The 20,054-nt window shown below is 62.4% G+C and overlaps 1 protein-coding gene across 5 annotated transcripts in view; it reads left to right on the top strand.

Moving 5' to 3' along the window:
- Window positions 1-359: 359 nt before the first annotated feature.
- The window catches only part of SH3BP2 (SH3 domain binding protein 2), a 34,099-nt gene continuing 14,404 nt past the window's right edge, over window positions 360-20,054 (top strand). Inside the window, exons 1-4 of one of the 5 annotated variants that reach the window (XM_045774821.2) lie at window positions 377-482; window positions 821-872; window positions 15,062-15,112; window positions 15,372-15,525. Coding sequence is in view for 1 of the 5 variants with exons in the window: in XM_045774816.2 (XP_045630772.1) it covers window positions 17,560-17,642 (83 nt within the window). In the remaining 4 variants the exon portion in view is untranslated. Of the gene's footprint in view, window positions 483-820; window positions 873-15,061; window positions 15,113-15,371; window positions 15,526-17,040; window positions 17,643-20,054 lie in introns of those variants that run through there. The other 4 variants (XM_045774820.2, XM_045774819.2, XM_045774823.2 and 1 more) reach the window with 4 other exon arrangements.

Here is a 20,054-nt window from a genome sequence, read left to right as displayed (position 1 = left end):
GGGAGCAGCTGCACCTCCCCTAGGGCCACAGGTGTCGCGGGACGGTCTCGCCCAAGGAACAGAAACGCTGCTCATTTGTTCACTCGCCTGCATTTACTGAGCACCTACTGTGTGCTGTGCACAGATGGTGTGTCCACGCCCGAAGCGACCGCCTGCCTCCTCCTCCCCGGGAGCGGGGGTGGGGAAAGAATGGGGCTCCTCGCAGGCCGAGGTCCCGAGCCCCGCCCCGCGCCCAAGCTCACCCCTATCCCGCCGCTATCGCGAGCCAAGTAGCCCGCAGATGGGGGCGTAGCCCAGAGCCTGGGGAGGCGGGGCCAGGCTGGCGGGGCGGGGCGTGGGCGGGGCGGGGCCAGGACGAAGGGACGGACCCGGGCGGGCCCGAGCAGCCTAGCTGCGGGCCCCGCGGGCGGGAGCGCCTGGCGGCGGAGCGGGGAGCCGCCGCCGGGACCGAGGGCTCGCGGGCCGGGAGCAGAGCCTCGCGGGTAAGGCACGGGTGGGGCGCAATCTCGTCTCCCAGACTGGCCGGGGTTCCCCGGGCCAGGGTCCTCGGCGCCGCTGCCCGAGGAAGCGTGCGGGTTCGGGGGAGCGCTCTGTGTACACCGGAGGCCTAGGGGTGGAGGGCGGTTGCGTCGCGTCTGTCCCGCGTCCCTCTCGTCCTTCGGCCCCCACCCTCCACCCCCGCTTCCCCAGGCCCCTGGGGCTCGTGGGCTGCACAGCCCCCCACCCCCGTCCACGCGACCCACTGGACCTGGCCTCTGAGGGCTCAGAGGGGGAATTACCCGCCACCTCGTCCTGGTAATCCAAACTTTCCTTCCCTCAGCTCAACAAAGGTGGGAGGAAAGCTGACTTTTGGAGCTGATTCACACCGAAGTGTGAGTGACTGATAGCCCCGTGGCCCTGGGGAGTCTGCGAGTCTTACTTGGGGGAACAGTGAGTGTCAGAGAGAAGGGCAGAGTGGATGGGAGAGTTTGGGGTTGGGGACAGCCTCTGGCATGTGGGCTGGGTCCCTCCCAGCAGCCCAGCTCTTTCCTGCTGCTCTGGGCCTTGGCTTCCCCTGATGAGTGGTAGGGACAGTGTGCTTCCTCTGAGAGTGCTGGGAGGGACTGAGTCCTGCTGCGATGTGTCAGCCTGGAGCCTGCCCTCTCTGCCACCCTTTGTGCCCAGGAGTGCCTCACATCTGTGCCTCACATCCTCCCTGTGCCTTCATTTGTTCATCTGCCAAGGCTGCTGATGTCTGTGCCTGCAGCCGGATGGCCATACTAAGTACAATGCCCCTCCCAAGCGGCCGGGCCCAGCATGAGGGTTCTCTGTGGGACCGTTCGGGAGCCCGCGTATGGGACACACACGGGATCTGCTTAGGAGGGGAGTAGCCAGCCCCCAGCACAACGAGAGCTCATGAGATGTTCCTTGCAGTGATGGCGATGATGATGAAATGTGTCGGATTTTTTTCTCAATGGTCGGAGGTCCAAGGGGACAGGGCAAATCCTGGAGTGGGAGCAGGATTCCCGGTTTATGTCCAGCTCAGCACTGACTCCATGTGACCCTGGATCAGTCTCCTGTCCTCTCTGGGCCAGGCTCTTCAAAAGCAGAGGAGGGGACTGGGCTCCATCTCCTCCTGGAATCTCTGCCCCTGTGTCCTTTACCCAGAACACCCACCCAGGGGGCCCCTGGGAGTGGGGGCTCCACTCCTGGTGGGCCAGGGGGCCAGGATGGTGGCTCCGAGGGGTAAAGACTCTGTCGATCTCCCCTTCCCTAACTCCACTACCCAAACTTGGCTCTGTGTCCCATATTGGAGCATACCCTGGGCAAAGAGAGCAGGCAGATGGGCAGACAGCTGGATAGGTGGTCCAGGCCAGTCCCTGTCAGCTCTCTGGGAAGAGGGGTGGGGACAGGGTCCTGCAGAGTCAAGGAGGCTGACCTGGGAGAGATAGACGGTGGGTGGGTGGGAGGCAAACCTGCTTTGGCCCTTCCTGTTCAGGTGGACAGAGGGAAGCGAGGTGCTGAGTTAGCCCCTGCCATCCACCCCCCAACACGGATGCAGGCACGCGTGCAGCCCTGCAGATGGGAGGCCTGAGGGAACAGAGACATGAAATGATCCAGCTTGGTCACAGAGGGACTAGGTCCTGGCTTTGAACTTGGCCACCCGCCTTTACCGGCTGCACGGTCTTGGCCAGGAGGTCTCGTGCTGAGCCTTGGCTTCTTTTTCTGTAACCTGTGCTAGTGAGCCTCTGCCTCACAGTGGGGGTTGAATGTCCACAGGGCTGGTGACAGCTGGGCCACCTCTGCTTGGGAATAGGGGTGGGGCCAGGCATGGAGAGGTCTGCGGCAAAGGGCAGGCTCCTAGTCCCCGCCTGCTTGGGTCTCGTGGCAAAGGCCTGAATCTGTCAGGAGTGGCCAGGGTTGGAGGGCCACTTGGGTCCTCCTGGCTTCTGTCCTTAAAACTCCGTAGTGAGATACCGAGGCTCAGTGACCTAAGTAAGACCTAGGTGCAGGCGTTCGTGGTTCTTAAGTAACCGTAGGTAGTGGGGCCTGCCCTGGGCAGCCTGGCTGGGGGAGGGTGGGCTGCAGGTGGCCTGGAGATCAGGGTTTGCAGTCAGGAGGAAGGGCTGCTCTCTGAGCTGTGGTGACAGCCATGGAGGCAGGGACAGACTGAGCCAAAGGCTGCCAGTGGGGAGGGTGGCAGACCAGTTTGACCAGAGTGGCCTGGTGTGCGCCGGGAAAGGTGAGGACATGGATGGGGCAATGGGGGCAATGGGTGAAAGGGCAGAGGGGCCTGGGAGGCAGAGGGAGGGGCTCTCAGAATGCCGAAGTCCTCCCCCAGGGTTGGTGGCCCCTCTCCAGAGGTCTCTGGATCTCTCCATTGGCCCTGACTGGGCATTTACAGGCTGTGGGCCACTTAAGTTCCAGAGGTGGTGGGAAAAACATTCTGGGCTCTGTGTAGCCTCAGGCGGGCAGGCTCAGCTTTGCTGCCCGAGCCCATCCTTCGCACCCCGCAGGCCTGTGCATGGGAGGACAGACAGGAGGATGCCAGAGGGATGGATGGAGCTGCCTCTCAGCCCCAGGCCGGGAGACCTGTGCCTCCTTCGTGAATCCCCCTTCCTGATCCTCAGGTGGTGGAAGCCCCTGGCTCTGGGTCACACTGATGGAGTTGGCCTTGGGGGCTAGGCTCCGAGCTGCACTTGAACGCTAGGATCAATACAGGTGCAAGGCCAGCTGGCTCTCCTTGGGGGGGGGGGGCTCACTGTGCCTGAGGTGACAAAGGTTCCCCCCCACCTCCTTCCATCTCCCCAGGCACCAAAGATTCTGAGGCCACCTGGGGCCACCTGAAGGGTCAGCCCGTGATGGAACCTGCTGGCAGGACTGGTGTTTCCTTCACCCCTGGTCCAAAGCCCAGTGGGGACTGACCCTTGGCCCACGTGGGCTGGCCATGCTGGGTTCCAGAACTCTTTGCCAGCTAGGCTCCCTGAATGGTGTGACTTGCTTGGTCTCTGGAGGCTGTGTCCTGGGGAGGTCAACGGGGCCTGAGGAGTTGGCAGGGCACCCTTGTGGTATCCACACCCCTATCCCCTGTAGCCACACTCTGATTCCGAGAAGTGCCCTCTGTTTCCTTGTGAATCAGATGTTTATTGCGCGGTTGCTGAGCCCAGGGTGGGGATGGCCCACTGCCAAGCTTGCCTGTTTCAGGCCACTGGGTGGGGTGTGGGTGCCTGCCTGCTGGAGCCTGCAGAGGGAGTGAGGTCCTGCCCCAGGGTCAGCCAGACTGATGAGTGACAGCTCCCGCCCGTGGTGTGTGTGCTGTGATGGTGTGAGTTCTCCCATGGGGTGGGGGTGGGGACACTGAGCCAGCCCGCCAGGCTTCCGGGGGGCTTCTCAGGGCTGGCACGGAAGCAGAGGGGCACCCCCTTCCCCGCACAAGAGCGGCCTGTGTCCACTTCATGTCTGACCGACTCTAGGCTTTAGTTCCCTCCTTGGGAAATAGGATGAAACCAGTGCTAATTGCTGGTATCCTTGGGAAGAGTAAATGAGATGCTGCCGAGGAGCCCTCACTGTGGGGCCCCATCGAGGCCGCACCCCCAGGCCCAGGCAGGGCCTCCCTGCCTGTGACGCTGCACAGGTCGCATCTTGACAGCTCCATTTTGCGGATGTTCTCCAGCCTTGCCTGAAGTGGTGTTGTAATCCAGCAGCTCTGCTCTGTAGCCGTTGAGAGCCCTGTGTTCTCATACCCCCGAGCTGCCCTTGAGGCCCCACCCGCTGCCCTGAGCTACAGGAAGAGCCGGTCCAGCCCCTAGCCCTCACTGCTGGCTGCCCCCAGCAAAGTGGGGTGGGGGGGGTTGTCAAAGGTCAACCTTGGGCCCCGGAATGCCAGGATGGGGCCTTGGCTTGGCCCCACACTCCACTTGGGGCTCTGGCTGGGGGCCTGGGCCTTTGCCACCCTGCGCCAGCTCTTGTCTCTGGAGCAAAGGTGGACCCCCTTCGGAAAGCTTCTGCCCCCAGCCCTCTGCTGGGCACTCTGGGTACCAGGGCTGGGCTCAGCGTGGGCCCCGGGAGTAGACCGGCCCACAGGCTGGAGGGCAAGACTTGCTGGCAGACAGACGCCACAGGTACCAGCTCAGCCCTTGGCCCACCCTGCTACACCCCCCCCAGTCCATTTCCTGGTCACCATGGTTACCTCTCTTCCTCCCCCTGCCCAGCTGGGAACTCTTGAGAGACAGGGCCACGTCTGAATGCCAGTGCCCACATCGACCTGGCCCAGAGGAGGCTGAGGGAGCCTGTGGACTCTCCCAGTGGGAATTCCCACTGAGAAGCATCTGGGAAACTCCCGAAGGCCCGAAGCGCACAGGCAGGTGGCACCGGGTGGGGCCGGGTTCTGCGGGCGGGCCGGGCCCTCTTTGAAGCTGGCTTGTTACGACCTGCCCACATTTAACTGTCCGCTCAGCGTCTGAGACAAATGCGCTCCGTCATCCTGGAAGGCCTCTGCTGCCCCGCTTAGCGCAGTTGCCGATCAGATAATCGTGGTGGTTGTGCCACAGCCTTGCTGAAGGGTTCCCACTGTAGTCCGCAGCCCAGCCGGCCACCCTGCCCCGGCCGCGGGCTCCAGATGCTCTCTGTAGCCCCAGCATGGTACAGACGGGAGACTCGGGTGGGGTGTCCTTGGGCCCCACCATAAATGTGGCTGTTGCTTCCCAGAGACATATGTTAGGGCCAGGACTGGGGTCAGCCCGGGCTCCCCTGAACTGCAGGCCATTGTGGGAACCTGCTCTTTGGGTCCCAGGGAGCCAGTCCCTGAGGTGGGGTTGGATGTGCCGTCAGCAGGAGGGCAGCGAGGAAGGACCCAGAAGCCATGAACAGACAGGTGTGAGGAGGACAGCCTTGTGTCAGAACGGGAGGGACATGTGCCAAGAGACTCGGCGCCTACCTTGTCTCCTGAAGAACGCCGCTCCCTGATCCAGCTGCTCCCTCTCCTATTGGGGCCAGAAAGGGATGAGCAGTTTGTCCTGACTCCCTGGGTCTCCTGATGGCCGGGCAGACACAGGGCTGGGAGCCAGGCCCGGCAGGCAGGTCAGGGGTCAGCTGGGCAGGCAGAGGACGGAGGGGCTGCGTCTCCTACCACTCAGCCCAGGATGGGAAGCGGCTTCCTGCTGCCGTCACAGAGGGGCCCAAGCCCGCTAGGAATGCAGGGTGGCTGCCTGGCGCTGAGCAGGCTGCATGGTAGTGACCCGGCTGTAAGAGGGCCTCAGAGCCCCCGCAGGTGGGGTCAGACCACCTAGGCCTCCTGTTGACCCGCCCAGCTCCTGTCAGAGCTGAGGGAGCTTGGCACTAGAGGCTCAGGCTACGGCGTCTGCCACCCTGCACCCGACCCTGTCCCAGGACCTTGTCTGTGTTGGAGCCCCAACTGGTCACCCTTCCTTCACACAGTCCTCCTCCCCTCTGCCGCCTGTCTTCTCTCAAATCCCGCTCAGGGAGGAAACGCTCCTCTGGGGGACCTTCCAGCGACACTCTGATGCCTGGTATGGGCCAGGCCTGGGGTTCCCAGTGCCGGCTCCTTGCCACAGTGAGCTGCTAGGGGGTGGGCCATGGAGGCAGAAGACTCTGGAGTAACCCCCCCCCCAGCCCAGTTTGGTTCCAGACCATGGGCTGCGGCTGCCAGAGGAGGGTCATGCCTGGCCCTTCTGTTGGGGGTCTGTCTCTGGTCTGGTGGTGGTGTACAGAGAGAGTCCCAGGCTAGGAGCAGGCCCTGGGTGCTGCCCACCTAGGCCTCAGCTCCAGTGGTCCACAATGGAGCCAGAATGGAGCCCGTCTCGGTGGCCCTGACCCGTTCTGGGTTCGGAAGGTTTGCCCCCTGGGGCGGGAACTCTCTGAAACCAGTCTTCCCATTTTCCTGAGACTGCGACCGGAGGGTACAATGCTGTGGTCGGTGGTAGCAGTGCCGACTGTGGGGCAGGAAGTTGCTGGGGAAGGAAGAAAGTTGAGAAAGAGACGCCACTCCTGAGGGGATCTGGGAGGCCCTGCGCCAAGCTTCCCGACAGCCAGGCACTGCAGGGCCGCTGCTCCGGGTCTGGGCCTCAGGAAGCCCAAGCCAATGGCCTCCATGTTGAGTCATGTACCCTTCAAAGACCTGCCCTGCACGGAGCCCTGCTGGGTGCCTGGCCTGCTGGTCCTGGCCCTGCTAGTGGGCAGCTCCCAGGACTGGCACGGGAGATGCTGTGGGGGCATCCATGGTGGGGCCTCCATGAGGTGGGATGGGAAGGGGACAGAGGGGGCCAGGCCAAGGGTCCCACGAGGTGTGCCGGTGGGGAGGCTCTAAAGGAGAGGCCTGGAAAAGGCAGAGGGCGTGCAGAGGTCAGGCCGAGGGGCATGGGAGGGTCTCGAGCAGGGGTTGGTTTCTATTTTCAAAGCTCATTCAGGTCTGGAGACCCTCCCACAGACCCCATCCCCCTGCAGCCATGGCTGTGGGGAAGCGTGGGTGGAAGTGTGTGGGGAGGGTCAGACCTGCAGGAGGGCTAGGCTCATGGTGGGGACAAGGGGTCCGCTGACTCGGGTGGAGTCAGTGACCCCCTCACTGAGGGACCCCTGGGGCTGTGGGAGAGACAGAGCTGGTAAGCCTGGGATAGCCCTGGGCCCTGGTGGTACTGACTCTGCACCCCAGTCGTCTTTGTTGGCTTTTCTGGCCCACAGTGGCATGACCCCGTGGCTGTCTCCCTAGGGAAGGGGAGGGTGTTCCTGTAGCAGCCCCGAGCTGGACCCCCTCCCCACTCAGTGCAGGCTGCCCCAGCCTCGTGGCAGGTTCTCCGCCAGGAGGAGGCCTTGGAGGCTGGCACTCCAGAGCTTGGTTCCTGGCTCTGCTGACTAGCAGAAGCCTCCGCACTCTGCGGGCCTGACTGAGTGCTAGGTGAGAGTGTTCGCTGTGTCCATGGCGCCCCGAGGGGCAGGGCGAGGCAGGGCCTGCGGGGTCTGATGAAGCTTTCCAAGGGTCTTGTGCGGGGTCTAGGACGTAGAGAAGGCGGGCAGACGGGAGAGCCCTGGCCACGGGCCCATACGGGTTTGGGGGTCTGACTGGAGCCTTCCACATCAGGAAGAGCCTGGCCCGGGACCCCGAGGCAGCAGTGGGGTGAGCGCCCACCAGAGGCCCTCTTTTCCAGCTCTGCTGACTCTGAGAACCTCCAGGCCTGACTGTGGGGCATCGGGAAGTGTCCTAGGATGATCTGAGCTGGGGCTGAAGACCAGGCAGGAGTTTGTCAGGTGGAGATAGCGTGAGGAGGTTGGGGTCGGGTGTGTGAGGTGTATGGCCTGGCTGAGCGCCAGCCGGGTCAGGATTTTGAACTCGAGCCTGAGTGCAGTCACCTGGGAGAACCACCCGTCTGCTGTGGCTGGGACAGCGGCTCAGAGCCACGAGGATCTGGGGCGGGGGAACAGGGGGGTGGGCCTGGGTGCAGGATCTCACAGGACCACTGGCCTTGGAAAGGGGACAGTGTGGAGGACAGTGGGATGGCTGGATGGAGACCCGATCCCCCCCCCACCATGGAGGGCCTAAATTGCACAGGGAGGGGTGGGGGAGACTGGGGACTGGGCCCCTTTCCCTGCCAACCTGGGCCCCTGCCAGACCTTTTTCCTCACTGGGCCTCTGAACAATGGGGCAGTGTGAGGGCTCCTGGGAACAGTCTGGTCCCTCTGTGGGCCTGCGCTGAGGGTGCGGGTGGGGGCCAGCCACCGTGAGTCATCTTGTCCAGCGCCCAGGCCTGGGGTTCCCAAGGCGGAGGAGGAACACGCTACTCTCAGTTCCTCTGGGGGGGGAGGGGTGCTGGCCTGATCCTACTTCCCTCTTCCGCCCCTCTGCCTTGCCTCTTCCTGTGTCCTCTCTCCAGCTCCCTCCCTTCTGGGCCTGTCCCTGTCTCCCTGTCTCTGTGCCCAGGCCTGGGAGTGGCTGCAGCCCGTCCCCCCCCCCCCACCTTGTCCACTGCAGCCCAGGCAGGGGGCTGGCCTGACACCATAGTGCCCCCTCTCCCGGCCTGTGGGTGACCCCAGGAGGTAGCCAGTGAGAGGGCCAGACCCTGCCCACGTGTGACACCTCCCGAGGCCAACCTAAAATTTACTAACGAGGGGCACCTGGGTAGCTCAGTCGTTAAGCGTCTGTCTTTGGCTCAGGTCATGATCCTGGAGTCCAGAGATCGAGTCCTGCGGGGAGTCTGCTTCTCCCTCTGACCCTCCCCCCTCTCGTGCTCTCTCTTACTCTCTCTCTGTTAAATAAATAAAATCTTTAAAAAATAAAAAAAATAAAATTTACTAATAAGTAAAATGTGACCAAAAGCAAAAGACAATGGAATAAAATAAAATCTCAAAGAGTCAAAACTAATCAATAGTGTTAAAAACGAAAGTGGTCTGAAAACAGCTTAGAAATGTTAGCATTAGGGATAAAAGGATAACAGCAAGTGGATTAAAACAGAAGAATTGACTCTAAAAGTCTTTAATGAGCAGGAGGAGGGAAGGGACTCTTGTGTGGACTCAGGTGCTGGGTTCTTGGCCTGGGGCAGGGGTGTGGGGGGCCAGAACCCCATTGGACAGATGGTGAACTGGGGTTCCTGGTGAGTGAGGGCTCCAGGGACCCACAGTGGTCAGACCCCCGGCCAGAGGATCCAGACTGGGGGCCACACCTCCTGTGCCCCTGGGCCCTGACCCAGGGACCCTGACTGGCTGAATGGTAAAGTGCTGAGGAGTGCGTGGCAGGAAAGATACTAATGCGATGGGTAGTGGGATGGATGGCAGAGCAGCCAGGGCCACTGGCTGCTACGGTCACGGCTGTGTCCCTGGTGGCCTGTCCCGAGATGCCTTGGCAAGTAGCTGCCAGTGCGGAGGGCTTGGCCTGGCCTGGGCACACAGCAGGTGTCTGTATGGTGTGACCATCATGGTTGACCTCTGGCCCCTGCAAGGAGCCATGGGGCTGGGTCTCTCTGGCTGCCTCCTCTACTCCCATCCCACCCTAGCATAAGCCTCATGGCCTCGGTAACCCCGCTGTGTTCCCATGTTGCTTTGCCCCCGTGCTGAGATCTGGGCTGAGCAGGGGTCCTCTATGCTCAGAGGCCCTGAGACCCGGTGCTGGGGGCCAAGTGCCTGTATTAGAGTTTCTGTGAACTGTCTTCTTTGGTTCTCAGGGTGCCATTAGTGATGAGCCCATTTGGGGAATGAGGAAGTGAGGCTTAAGGTGTAAAGTGACTTGTGCCACGTCCCCAGTGCAAATAAGTGAAGCCGGGACTGGTGCCTAGGCCTGAATGGGACCCTGGACTGGGAGCTCTGCCCGGGGGCATGTCTGAGATCTCCTCCACACTCAGTTCTGCAATGAGCCTGCTTTTGTTCCTCTTGTCTGAAGGTGCATGCCTCCTCCTAGCCCAACCCCAGGCCCTTTGCACAAGTTGCTTCCTATCCGTGACGCCCTCCATGTGATTTCCTTGCTTGGCTCCTTCATGTGGAAGATTGCTCCGAGGGTGCTGGCTGATGTGTCACCATGTCTGGGTGGAATGGTTGTCACAAGAATGTGAGTCAGAAATGGCTGCGTCCCCAGCAGATTGGGAGCCCTAGATAGAGAGTGAGGCCAGCTTGGATCCTGGGGTGAAGGGTGTGGTGTTTGCTGGCAGGTGGTGGTGCCCTGACTGCCTCCCTCTGCCCCAATACCAGGAGAACTTAGGGGTTGGGGTAATGCTATGTGCAGGAGAGACCAGGCCCCCATGACTCCTGCCCTGCCCAGCCCAGCCCAGCCCAGTGGTGGACAACAATGGCGGTCCTCTGGCCCTTACTGCTCTGTTTTCTTAGCTATCCGGTGGGGTTCGGCCATGGCTCTGTAGGGCCCCTCCCTTCCTGACAGAGATGCTATTCCCGGAATGCCTAACTGCCTGCTCCGTCACTTCATTAAAACCTCTGCTGGAGTGTGGACCTGTCTGTCCACACAGCCCGAGCACGGAGCACCTGGCCTTGGCCCTGCCTGCATTGCTGAGCCCGCCCGCTCTCGGGACAGGCCATGTTCCCGATGGAGACTCTGAGGCCTCCTGGGTTCTGCTTCTTGCCAGACCTCATTCCAGGGTGAGCCAGACCCCCTCCCGCCGTGGGAATTGGCAGTGGTGAGCAGGGCTCAGAGTGAGAGCTTGTGGCCAAATGTCTCCTGACTGGGCTCCCCCTGGGCCTTGGACATGTTTAAAACAAGCAAACTCAGCCCGCAAGGACAGGCTGGTGTGCACCTGCACCCCACATGGTCTGTCCCACCCTGTGCCCTGCAGCCTTCTGCCCAGAGCTCTGATGCTGCCTAGAGCCCCCGGCTCTCTTCCAGTTGCCCTCTGGGCTGGTGCGCGTTCTGCCCAGGTGGGAACCACTGTCCTTCCTGAGAGGAGGCTCGGGGGCTCCTCCTCTTGCTGTGCCCCCTTAGAGCTAGCCTGGGCAGGAGGTGCCAGACTATGTGGTGTGGGTCCCATGGGCAGTGCTGGCTGGGTGGCCGCGCCGAAGCCGGCTTAGCCTCCACTTCCTCACTGGGGGGAGCCGGGCAGCGTTTACCCTGCAGCAACTGGGGATCGAGTGGGCCATGGAGCTGCCATATTGGTGCTGGGTGGACATTCCAGCCCTGGCCCGTTGGCCTGGCCTTCTCTATCAAGAGGGGACTACAGGAAGGAAAGCATCCTATCCTTCATGACCCCCCTGCCTCGGCCTCGGCAAGTGGGGCGTCTGTCCGCGTGGGATGTACGTGTGGGAGAGGTGTCCCCAGGAGGGTTTGTTCCTAAGGAGGCCGGCCTGGGGCTGGTGGCAGGAACCGGGCCCTCTTTTGGGGGTGGGACCAGGCCCCGTCTGGCTAGGGAGGCAGGCCTAGCACCCAGTGCCAGACCATCTTCTGGAGGCTTCTGCTGCTGCGCAGGGTGGGGGCTCGGTGAGTGTTGGGGGAGTCAGTGTGGCATGACCTGAGCAGCAGGCACTGTGGCCCAGGACAGCCGGAGGGGGAGCCGGCTGGACTGGGGGAAGTCTTGCTCTCCATTGGCTCCTCATCTGGCCGGAGGTCCGCTGGCCTCCAACCTCAGAGGAGATGATCTCTTTGTTTCTGGGTATCCCGACAGAGGTGCTCAGCAGGTCTCCCGGCCAACCACATTCCCTTGACCCCTGGAAGGTCAACAGCAGTGTTGGGCAGCCGTGTCTGCCTCGGGCGTGGCCCACAGGCTCTTGGGAGGTGAGGGTGCATGGTCTGGCTCCACTGCCTCGTCAGTGACGGCCACCGACCTTGCTTTGTGGGTAAGGACACAGGCTGGAGGAAGTCCCTCTGGGGAGGGGTCCAGGCCCTGCTTGGTGGGCGCCAAAGCCCCCGTACTGGGCATCTGTCATGTAGCCAGAGGCCCCCAGGGATGGAGAAGTAGGGGGACTCGAGACAAGATGAATGGTTTAATTCAGCAAATGAGCCTCCGGAACTGGATGCTGCGGAGACTACGGGCACCCAGCGAGTCAGGGTGGGGGTGCGGTGGTTCATGCGGGGGGGCCCTCGGTACGGGCTCCGTGCTGGGCACTTCACAGGAGATGGACATGGGGTGGCTGTCCTCGCTAGCTGCTGTTGAGGGAGATGCTCAGCAAATGCTCCAGTGCGGGGGGGCAGGGGGATGGAGGGAGGGGCAGACTCCCCTGGGGGGTGGGGGGTGGGGGGTCTCGTGTAGCTGGAGGCCTGTGTGTGCTGGGAGTCACCCCTGGGTGGAATTCCCAGCACTGTGGGAGTGTGGCTGGGAGTAGGGCCAGTGGTGGGCAAGGAGACTGGAGTGCTCAGGGGTCCAGACCCAGCGGGGCCGGGTGGAAGGTGTTGCCCAGCCCTGAGCGGGATGGTTGGAGAGAACGCTCCCCTTTCGAGCGTGACTGTACTGATGATGTTGCCAACAGAATGCTGGCGACCAGGTGCCCCTCGAGTGTCCCTGCCTACCAGCCGTGCCAGATGGTCCTCGGGACAACCGCATACCAGTGCCGTCAGCCCCACTCCTCAGAGGAGAAAGCCGAGGCTCAGAGTGGGCCGCAAGTTTAGGAGTCCCCAGGGACACCTGTACAGTCGCCGCTGTGCTGTCCTGCCTTCCGTGGGGGGTGGAGCGGCCCTCTTCTGGGGAGCCCCTGGGGCCGGCAGGACCGAGCTCCTGTCTTGGGTGTAGCACTCCTGGGGCAAGGCTGACAGGAGAGGCAGGCAGCCTCCACGGGCAGCAGGCCAGGAACTCGGGGTGGGGGGGACCGGACCCACACATCAGCGCTCTGGAGAATTTTTTCTCAAGTGATTAAAAGGTGCAAACTTGTCTGTGTTGTGATGAACTGAAGTGTGAATCCTGAGCCGCCTTTGCTGGCTCGGGGTTTGAGGCAGGAGCGTGGCTCCTGTTTGCGCTTCCCCCAGACCCAGCCTGCCCCTCACCACGGCCTACGGTGAACCTCGTCCCTCGTCCGTCCCTCGGATGGGGCCCCTTGGCCTGCAGCTCCAGCCATCCTCTGTCCTGCCAGGCCAGGCCCCGCCTCCGCCTCTGGCTGGGGATCCTTGCCCTCTCCCGACTCAGCGGGAGCGTGCTCTGCCCCGGTGCAAGGCCCGCAGGCAGCCCCGACTCTGAGGGCCCCGGCTCAGCTCTGCATGCTGCCCAGCTTGGGAGTGTTTGCTAGAGGCAGACACACCTGGCCTGGGAGAGGAAGGCTCGGGGTGCTGTGGGCCGCTGCAGCTTCCTGGGATGGGTGGGCTTTGTGCGTCTTGTGTGGGGACACAGCTTGAGGGCCAGGTGTCGCAGAGCAGAAACCCTACCCCTGCCCCCAGCTGGGCCCAGAAGCCCACGCCCCATGTGGGCAGCAGGGCACGGGGCCTCTTTCTGCCCTTCCCTTCATTTCCTTCGCCCTTGGACACACGAGTGGCTGGGCTGCCTCCTGCCTCTACCCTGGGTAGCCTCAAGAAATGCCGGGGCGCCTTCTCGGCCCCAGCACACTGCTGTCTTTGTGGGGACCCTGGCAGGCTCCGATGTGTTGACTTGTTCTGTGTTTTGCAATTAGCCACTCGTCTCCCCAAGGCGAGGTTCTGGGGCATGGATGGGCCTTAGCTGACCACCCTGGACATCGGTGTCATGGAGGGTCAGATTTGCCCTAAGTCAGAGTTCTTCACTCTGGCTCTGAGGGACGGTCTAGGCCTGTGCTGGTTACAGCCTAGCCCATGTCAGGGGGATGGCCGTGTGTGTAGACGTGACTCTGAACCCATCTGTCCATCCATCTATCTGGTTTTTGGCCTGCCGTGGGCTAGACACCACCCCGGCTCTGGGGATTCAGAGGGACCCAGGCCAGTGGGGAGTGCTGGGGCTGGGGATATCCACAGGAGCGCATAAGGCTATGTGGAGATCTCAGAGAAGGTGTGAGGTTGTAGGTGGTTCTGTTTTCCAAGGATGAGGGAGTGTGTGTTGGAGAGGATTTAGTCTGCAGGTAGAAGGGATTGCATGTACTGGCAATGGGGCATGAAGGCCCAGGGCAGGAAGCAGGGGCCAGACCCCATATACTTGGCCGGGGAACCAGCCTGACCTCTGCTTCATGGTGGACATGTGCCAGGGAAGGGCTGGGCAGGGCTGTGAGCAGGAGGCTGAGGCAGGAGGTGGGCCCAGCAAGACTGGTGGGTGTGGGTGGAGGTGGCATCTGATCATGTGCTTGGGAGGGGTGGGGAGTGGGGGGCCAGGCCTGCAGGAGGCTGTGCACAGCCAGGGAGGCCAGCTCGGACTTGCTCCGTCCAGCTGGGTGCCCACGGTGGGGGGGGGGAGGGAGGCTGTCCACAGAACCAGCCTCTCCCTGCCGGACGCACCCAGGACGTCAAATGAAGTTGGTCCAGGGAAAGGACTTTGGGGGGGGTCCCCATGTATAATAGTTTCCCAAGGCTGCCCTAACAACATACCACACCCCAGGGGCTTCGAACGACAGACATTTACTGTCCCAGAGTCCTGGAGGCCAGAAGTCCCAAATCCCGGTGTCCGCAGGACCAGGCTCCCTCCAGAGGCTCTGGAGGAGGGCCCTTCCTTGCCTTCCCACCTTCTGGCGGCTGCAGAAATCTGTGGCGGCTTTGGATTGTGTGCACCTCACTTCAGTCTGCGCCCCTGTCTTCATACGATCTTCTCTATCTCCTCTTCTTACAAGGACACTTGCTCCTGGATTTAGGGCCCATCTGGCTAATGCAGGACGAGATCCTTAATGACACAGGCAAAGGTCCCTTTTCCAAATAAGGTCACGCTCATAGCTCCTGGGGGCTAAGGCTTAGACACATCTCTTTGGGGACCCACACGTAGCCCATTACCCCAGGTGACCCCAGGCAGGGCTCCACCCTCTACGGCACCCTTGGCCCAGTACTATCCCGGCCACTTTGCTCTGGAAGGCAGCTCCCAGCCCCAGGTATGGAGAGAAGAGTGAGGCTCAGAGAGAGGAGAGGGGTTGTGGCTGGGGGTCCTAGGGCTGGCTCTGGGCAGACCTAGGCCCTGCAGGAAGGGCTGATACGAAGCATCTTATTCTGAGCGTTTGAGGACCCTGAGAAGCCAGAGTGAAAGCTCTCCCTCTCTCTTTTTCCCAGGCTGACCCTTGGCCCCTGCCTGGCCCTGCTGGCTGGCTCCCACCCATCCTGGTAAGTGCCCTACGTCCGGTAGGGTGGAGGGGTCCCCACGCCTGGCACTTTGAGGGGCCTGCCCTTAGGGTGGGGGGAGGAGCTGCAACTTGGGGAGGGTGGGGTAGAAGGCCAGAGCCGCCAGACTCGGGGCCCCAGTCCTGCCCCAGCCTCATGCGTCTTGCTGTGCGGATGCTGGTGTGGGGTCGTTTCTGTGGCTATTTCTACACACCGCACGGGGTCCTGGAGCTGCCGCTATTGGAGCGACCTCTGTTTTCAGGAAGGTAGATGGCGCCGTGATTTGCTGCAAGGGTCAAGTGGTGCCTCAGGAGGTAGGAGGGCACATGGAGAAACTGAGGCCTGGGAAGAGGAGCCTGCAGAGGTCACGGAGCAGCCCGGGACTCCTGACCTCAGCCTCCCATAGGGAAACTCAGGTTGGAGAAGGGGCCAACGTGGGTCTGACCGCATGGGAACGCCCTGGCTGCTGCCTTGACCGCAGGCCTCTTCGTCCATCCTTCTGTCCAGTGAGGGGCGGTACATCCCAGGGAGGGCTGGCTGGCTCCTGGTTCTTGTGCCGGCAGGTTCTCACCCCCACGCCTGTCCCCCAGCCTCCCTGGGCCTCAGCCACCTTGTGGCCCCTGGACTCCTCCCCACCCTGGATGTTGCCCTGAGCCCCTGTCCTGTCGTTGACATCCTCACCCCAGCCCCTCCCAGCACACCCCACCTCCTCTGTCAGACCTGGCCCCTTCTCTGGAGGCCTCCCCTGATCTAGCATTTGCTGGGCCTGCCACCTTCTCCCCACCCCATAGCCCCTTGAGGCCGAGGCCCCCACCCCAGCCCAGAACTGCCCCCCTGGCTTGTCCCGGCTGGATCATGGCCCAGGTGCTCCTTACCTGCTACTTTATCTCCACCCTCAGCACCCATTGCATAGACAAAGAAACTGAGGCTCAGAGGGGCTAAGTAGGTTGAGGCCACACAGCTGTCGCAGGATGGAGGTAGGCTGAGTGTCCAGTGTGCCTTGCTCTGGGGTCTATTATTCACCCTGGGCAGGCTGCAAAGGAGAGGAAGGGGGAGAAGCCCGCCTCTAAGCCTCTGTCTGCTGTGGCCAGCTTTCTGCCAAAGGCACAGTCTGCCCTCCGCCACCAGAGGGCACTGAGGCTGGCTCAGGCATGGGGAGGCCAGGGGGCCGTGCCCAGCCTGGGGGGAACTCAAACACAAAGCCTAAGCTCCCCACCCTCCAAGAGACAGCAGGCGGTCTGTGACTCCAAACAGTCCCCCAGGTGGCATGATGGCCTTGGCAGAGGCCTGGGGCTGTGGACAAAGTGGGAGATGGAGGTCCCCCCAGCCCGGGAGTTGCCCTTCTCCAGTGCCCCAACGACAAGTATGCAGGATGGCTGGGTGCCAGCATGGTCGATTGTGGGGGGCATGCCCCAGAAAACCTACTGGACAAGACAGTTAGCAACTCCCGGGTACTCCGTGGTCTGTGTTCTCTCAAATCCTGCTGTGCGGGTCATCCTGGAGTGCTCCTTCCTTTGGCCTCCTGTCCTCTGTCGGACCCAAGCTCAGAACAGGAGAGGCAGGGGATGTGGGGGCTCAGTACCAAGCAGTCTGGGTTTGCATCCCTGCTCCCCAAATTTTTGGCTGTGGGTCTGGGCAGGGGAGGAAGCCCAACTTGGTGGGGCAGCGTAGGCCTGGCAGGGGCCCGAGTGGGACCTGGGGTGGGGCCTGGCGTTGGCAGCGCCCGCAGAGTGGTGATCCCCAGAGGCGTGTAAGCCCAGCTCGGCACGGAGGCTGTGCCTGGCAGGGGAGTGGGGGAGGCCGTGGTAGAGGAGGAAAGGAGGGTGAAGGGAAATGCCTGGGCCTAGGCCGGGAACCTGGTTCCTTGGTCTGTTGGGGTCAAAGGCAGACAGATGGAGGTAGTGAGCTCCCTGCCGGCTTCTTGGAGGAGGGAGGGGGCTTCTGGGGCCAAGGAGACAGAGTCTGACACCCCAGCTGTGAAGGGGCTTCATTGATTTGCTGGAAAGAAGCCAAGTCTGCAGAGGTGGCCATGGGAGTATGTCTCGGGGGACCAGCAGGGAGCTTCCTCCCAGGGGACGAAGCTGGCCTTGCCCTGCGGCCTGGAGAGCTGTGGTCTCTGACCACAGTATGGGATGAGAGGAGGGGTCGGCTGAAACTCCGCAGGCCTAATAGCACTGACGGAAGGTGCTGCCCTGGGTATCAGCTGGGCCTCAGGACCTTGGAGGGTAGAAGGCAGGAAGTGCTGGCTAGCCGGGGCTGCCCAAGGACCCGGCAACAGGAAGTGTCGAGTGGGGAGGAAGCCCTGGCGGCCACAGGCCCCAGATGTAGCAGGAGGCTGTCAGCAGGAGGGGGCTGTGGAGCTGGGTGGTGCTCAGAACAATGCCGGGGCATCAGGCCTCCCCTGCCTGGGGGAGGCAGGCTGTAGATCTGCCCTGCGCCCCCTGAATCCCATGGCCTCCCGGGGCCTCAGGACACCTGCCCCTAGCCCGTCCACAGATAGGAGCAGAGCCATGTGCCGGGTCACTGCTATCAGGTCAGTGGGGCTGCCCCGGGGAGTTGGGGCTTGGGAGGTGGCGCTGGCCCCGTGTTTGCAGGCTCCGGGGAGGCTGAGCTCTGGACTCTGGAGCTGACAGGCTGTGAGGAGAGCCCCGAGAGCCGGGTGGGGCCCCCTGGGAGCCCCACTGCCCCCCACCATGTGCGGCTCAGCCTGCGGTTGGCAGGGAGGTGGAGGCCCAGGTTGGGTCCCCACATACGCGGCAGGATGGCCTTGCCGTTTGGGTCCTATGTGATTGTGTATGTGTGTGTGTGTGCCTGGGGAGAGCGTGCTTAGGGTTCTGGCACAGAGCTGAGGGGCTCAGGGCTCTCCGTGTGAAGCCCAGGTCACGCCCTGTCCTGCTGGCATGGCTGCTCCTGGCCTCCGGCCTCCGTAGGAGATTGTTGGTTTTGATTCTCTTACGGAGAAAGATTCTGGGAAGGGGGGGGACTGAAAGGGGAGAACAGATGGGCTGTGTGTGAGGCGCTGTGTGCCCACCGCCACCTAGTGCCTGCCGGGTGCCAGGCTGGGGGAGTGGCTGCCCCGTGTTTACTGGCTGTGTAACTTTGGGCAAGTTACTCAGCCTCTCAGACTCTCGATGTCTTCATCAGTGGCGTGGGGATGATGCTGGCTCACACGTCAGGGGGTGCTGGGATGATGACATGGGGGGATCCCTGAGAAGCACAGAGCCTGGCCAGTGGTGAGTGCCCAAGTGTGCTTCTCCCAGCCCCACTGTTCTAGTCTGTGCAGTGGGAGCAAAGCACCACGCCTGCGGGACTTAAGGAGCTGGCAGGTGGAACTCGGCCCTGGGCCCGTGCAGGGCTGGAGGGTGGTGACGATGACTCTGACCGATGCTTGGGCTGCCGGTCCAGGGCCTTGGGGGGAGGGGGACCCAGAAAGGGTCCCGTTAGCCTCTGGAGGCTGTGTGTGTGTGCTTACGAGGGAATGGATGAGTATGTACCAGTGTGTCCATAAATACGTGTGAGTATACAGTGCGCTGGAGTGTGTGGGAGAATGAGTGTTACGTCTAAGAATGAGTGAGTGTGTGAATGAGTACGTCCCCGAGTGTGTATGTGTGTGTAGAAGTGTGCCGTGAGTGTGTACGTGTGCGTGCGTGTGTATGATGAGTCAGACTGCGTGTGTGTGTGTGTGTGTGAATGAGTGCACTCGGGGACCCCAGCCCCACTGTGTCCTGCAGTTCCGGGACCGATCTGGTCAGCACTGACGGGAACCCTCTGACTCTGCGGTCACTCGAGGCGCCAGCTCCCTCACCACAGCCAGGGCTGTGTCTGTGGGTGTGAAAAAGGACAGCCATGGGAGCTTGGCCTCCAGGGCCCCTGCTCTGCTCTTGTGCACAGGCTCGCACCCGTGCACACGCATGCACACACACCGACGCACACACGCACAGCCTGTCTGAGCACACTGCCTGACACACCGACTGGGGGTGCAGAGCCTCAGCTCACATGCGGGCGTGTGCAGGGGTGACCACACACTGCTGGGGCTCACAGCTGCATGGGGGGTGGGACCCGCCGAGCCTGTGCTTCATGGAACTCGACGAGGGCTGTCTGTGGGCCAGAGTGGTGTTCACCCATCTGCTCTGCCCCGTCCCCGCACCTCAGGCCTCCGGTCACCCGGACTAATCTCAGCTTTAAGAGAAGGTCAGGGGGGGTGCAGGAGCAGAGAGCAGAGCGTGTGCCTGGGGCAGCTGCCTTTGCTAGTGCACACGGGGCACACAGATGACGCACCTCCCGGAAGGGTTCGTGGAGCCCGGCAGCCAGCACCGTGCTGGGCTCTTAACACCCACCTTCGTGTCATCAGAATCCTGCCCCAGACAGCTCCTCTGCGGTGCAGGGGACAGAGCCCCTCCCAGCATGGCAAGCTAGCGCGGCCCCTGCTGCCAGCTCGCTGGGCGGCCTTGGTACCCTCCTCCGCAGGGATAGATGCCCTGAGGGGTGTTGGGGTGCTGTGAAGACTGGACTCTGTACCCACTTTAAATGAGAGGAAGCAGAGGCTCAGTGGAGGATAGGCCTGGTGGGATTGGAGCCCAGGCCTCCAGCACTCTCCCTGACAGCTCCCACCCAGGGTGGCTCAGCGGGCACCCACCCCCTACCCCCAGCACAGGAAGGGGCCCCCACTGCTGTGTCTGCCCATGAAGAAGAAGGGACTGAAGCTTCCTGCTGATGAGCCCATGGGATGAGTGAGCGGTGTTTAACTGTCTGGGTGCTGGGCGACACCATGAACTTAGAGAGAGGTGGCCAGGGAGGCCAGGCTGGCCAGGAGTGTGGGTGTTTCTTGGGGACTCCCCTCAATTTCCCAGGCACCAGCGGAGCTGGAGTCTTTGAGTTGGACTGAAAGTCCCCAAAAGCTGCGTGGTCATCTCAGTCACCACGGCCCGTCATCACCCCTACCCTC

This window comes from Ursus americanus, chromosome 8, assembly GCF_024610735.1.
Source record: "Ursus americanus isolate L20-20 chromosome 8, mUrsAme1.1.p, whole genome shotgun sequence".
NCBI lineage: Eukaryota > Metazoa > Chordata > Mammalia > Carnivora > Ursidae > Ursus > Ursus americanus.
Note: the sequence above shows the minus strand (reverse complement) of the source record. Positions and strands in the feature narration are given on the sequence as shown.